Source organism: Colobus angolensis, unplaced genomic scaffold, assembly GCF_000951035.1.
Source record: "Colobus angolensis palliatus isolate OR3802 unplaced genomic scaffold, Cang.pa_1.0 Scaffold399, whole genome shotgun sequence".
NCBI classification, from domain to species: domain Eukaryota; kingdom Metazoa; phylum Chordata; class Mammalia; order Primates; family Cercopithecidae; genus Colobus; species Colobus angolensis.
The window spans coordinates 1,898,857-1,901,778 of record NW_012117365.1 but is presented as its reverse complement, the minus strand read 5'-3'; the positions used below and the strand labels follow the sequence as shown (position 1 = coordinate 1,901,778).

The following is a 2,922-nucleotide window of genomic DNA, read 5'->3' as shown; positions in this document are numbered from 1 at the left end:
AGTGCTGGGATTACAGGCGTGAGCCACTGCGCCCAGCCCCAGAAAGGCAAATATTTAAAGGCATTTTAAATTAATTGTATTTGTTACAGCTCAAACTTCCCAGCCTCTGTTTTTTCTTTCTTTCTTTCTTTTTTTTTTTTTTTTTTGAGACGGAGTCTTGCTGTGTCATCCGGGCTGGAGCACAGGGGCGCAATCTCGGCTCACTGCAGCCTCCACCTCGACCAATCATTTATCTTTTGAGACACCATTCATTTCAATCTTTGAAGCAAGTTTTATAACTACTTAACAGTTTCACATTATGCTGGGCACAGTGGCTCATGCCTGTAATCCCAGAACTTTGGGAGGCAGAGGCAGGTGGATCACCTGAGGTTGGGAGTTTGAGACCAGCTTGACCAACATGGAGAAACCCCATCTCTACTAAAAACACAAAATTATCCGGGCGTGGTGGCACATGCCTGTAATCCCAGCTACTTGGGAGGCTGAGGCAGGAGAATTGCTTAAACCTGGGAGGCAGAAGTTGCGGTGAGCCAAGATCTGCCATTGCACTCCAGCCTGGGCAATGAGAGCAAAGCTCCGTCTGGGGAAAAAAAAAAAAACTCACCTTACAAGAGCCCCAGTTACCTCTTTAGAAATATAAGAAAATAAATTCTGTTAAATATATTTACTTTAAATTACATGTTTCCATTTCTTAAGCTTTGGATTTGTAGCCAACTTTCTGGGAGACAGTCTGTGTTAATAGCAATATTTTAAATTGGCTTATGAAAATAATACAGATTTTTAAATGAAAATTATTTAATCAGTATCCATTGATTTACTTAAAAGAGCCACATTTTTTAAGTGATAGCATTCTTTTTAGTTTTTTTTTTTTTTTTTTTTCTTTTGAGACGGAGTCTTGCTCTATCGCCTAGGCTGGAGTGCACTGGCGCTATCTCGGCTCACTGCAACCTCCACCTCCTGGGTTCGAGCGATTCTCCTGTTCTCAGCCTCCCAAGTAGCTGGGATTACAGGCATCCACCACCACGCTCAGCTAAGTTTTATATTTTTAGTAGAGAGGAGGTTTCACCATGTTGGCCAGCCCGGTTTCGAACTCCTGACCTCAAGTGATCTGTCCCCCTTCACCTCCCAAAATATTAGGATTACAGGCGTGAGCCACCTGCCATGCCTGGCCTCTTTTTAGTTTTGCTATTAGAAGTGATAACATTCTTTTTATTTTCACTATTAGCTTTCCTTGCATTCACATTTTACATTCTCATTAGCATTTCTATTCTTGGCATTTTTGAGTTTCTAATGCTTTTTTGCTTGAGTGTTTTATTCTTTAAATGTTTTTGTTTAATTTATTATTTTCAAGCTTTCCTTTTGTTTCCATGATAAATCTTTGTGAGATTCCTGTATTTTAGCCATTTCCAAAAAGTGCCATTTTACTTATTTCACTGGAAGTATTTAAACATTCCAAACTACAGGCTCTAAGTAGCATCCTGGTATTTTAGATCTGGAAAGGGCCCTTAAGATCACTGTATAGAAGTGTACAATTAGAGTATCCATTTGTTGTATATATATTTTGTTGTTAGTTTAGTGATGTCTGATTATCTCTGCCCATTAGGACAGGGCTTAATTCAATCAGTATAATAATTATCAGTGTGAAGGATAAAACCTTTTAGAACAACAAGGGATCTAAATAAGTTTTTTTAAAATGTCACCATAAAGGAAGTAGTGTTTTGTTTTTATTTTTCCCCCCAAACACAAGAGAAGTCAGGGAATCATTATGGAGGATTCTTAATATTTTTACCAGTTTGGGAGAAAGCAGTGGTGAATATAGATAGTTTTTAATCTAGTTTTTGTTTTCTCTACTGTCAGCTTTCTACAGATCAAAAAATTGGGTTGCCGGGGGCAGGGCAGCAAATATCAGTTACTTTAAATGTTTTACCGTGATCTTCTTTTTTTATAGGGAACTGACTCTCTTTTGGAGTAAACTGCAAAGAAGAATTGACCCTTCTTTAGATACTTTTTTGGAGCGCTGTCGTCAGTTTGGTGTCATAGCTAAAACTCAGCAGCATTTATTTTGCCTCATTAGAGTTATACAAACTGAAGTGAGTACTTTATGCCTTCTCTGCTAACTGTAGCTGGAGGAAAGAAATGCATGAGAAGATAATGTCTCAGGAAATTCCCTTTAAAGGAAGATAAGAAATAATGGGTTTTAATAAGATTAATGGAATTGACCACATATGACTGCTTCTCCAGATTGACTTCCTATAATTAATCAGAAACAAATTGATGGCCGAACAAGTTAGGTGGTAATTATTTCTAATTACTGTGAATGAAGTTGTGTCTCCTGTCACATTAAGAACATTTTAAGAGGCCAGGCACAGTGACTCAAGCCTGTAATCCTTGCACTTTGGGAGGCTGAGGCGGGTGGATCACTTGAGCTCAGGAGTTCGAGACCAGCCTGGCCAACCTGGTGAAACCCTGTCTCTACTAAAAATACAGAAATTAGCCGGGCATGGTGGTGGGCGCCTGTAATTCCAGCTACTTTGGAGGCTGAGGCAGGAGAATTGCTTGAGCCTGGGAGGTGGAGGTTATGGTGAGCCAAGATCACAACACTGCATTCCAGTCTCGGTGACACAATGAGACCCTGTCTCAAAAAACAAAACAAAACAAAAACAAAAACCTATGTAACTGTCACTCAGAACATTTTTTATTCTTTTAGAAATTTCCCTCAGAGACATTTACAAACCACAGTAAAAAGTAAAAATGTTTTAAACTTTGCAGCTGTTATTCTTTAACTTACTTATTAATCTTGACCCCAAAAGATTTTTGACTGTTGGAGAAAATTAAAGAAGTGCTAGAAGAGGCCAGGCTCGGTGGCTCACGCCTGTAATCCCAGCACTTTGGGAGGCCAAGGCGGGCAGATCATGAGGTCAGGAG

General features: G+C 39.4%; 1 protein-coding gene across 1 annotated transcript in view; it reads left to right on the top strand.

Moving 5' to 3' along the window:
• RLF (rearranged L-myc fusion) overlaps positions 1-2,922 on the top strand; it is an 87,618-nt gene that overhangs the window by 74,931 nt on the left and 9,765 nt on the right. The window contains exon 6 of the mRNA XM_011955220.1: positions 1,946-2,087. Coding sequence (XP_011810610.1) covers positions 1,946-2,087 — 142 coding nt within the window. The remainder of the gene's footprint in view (positions 1-1,945; positions 2,088-2,922) is intronic.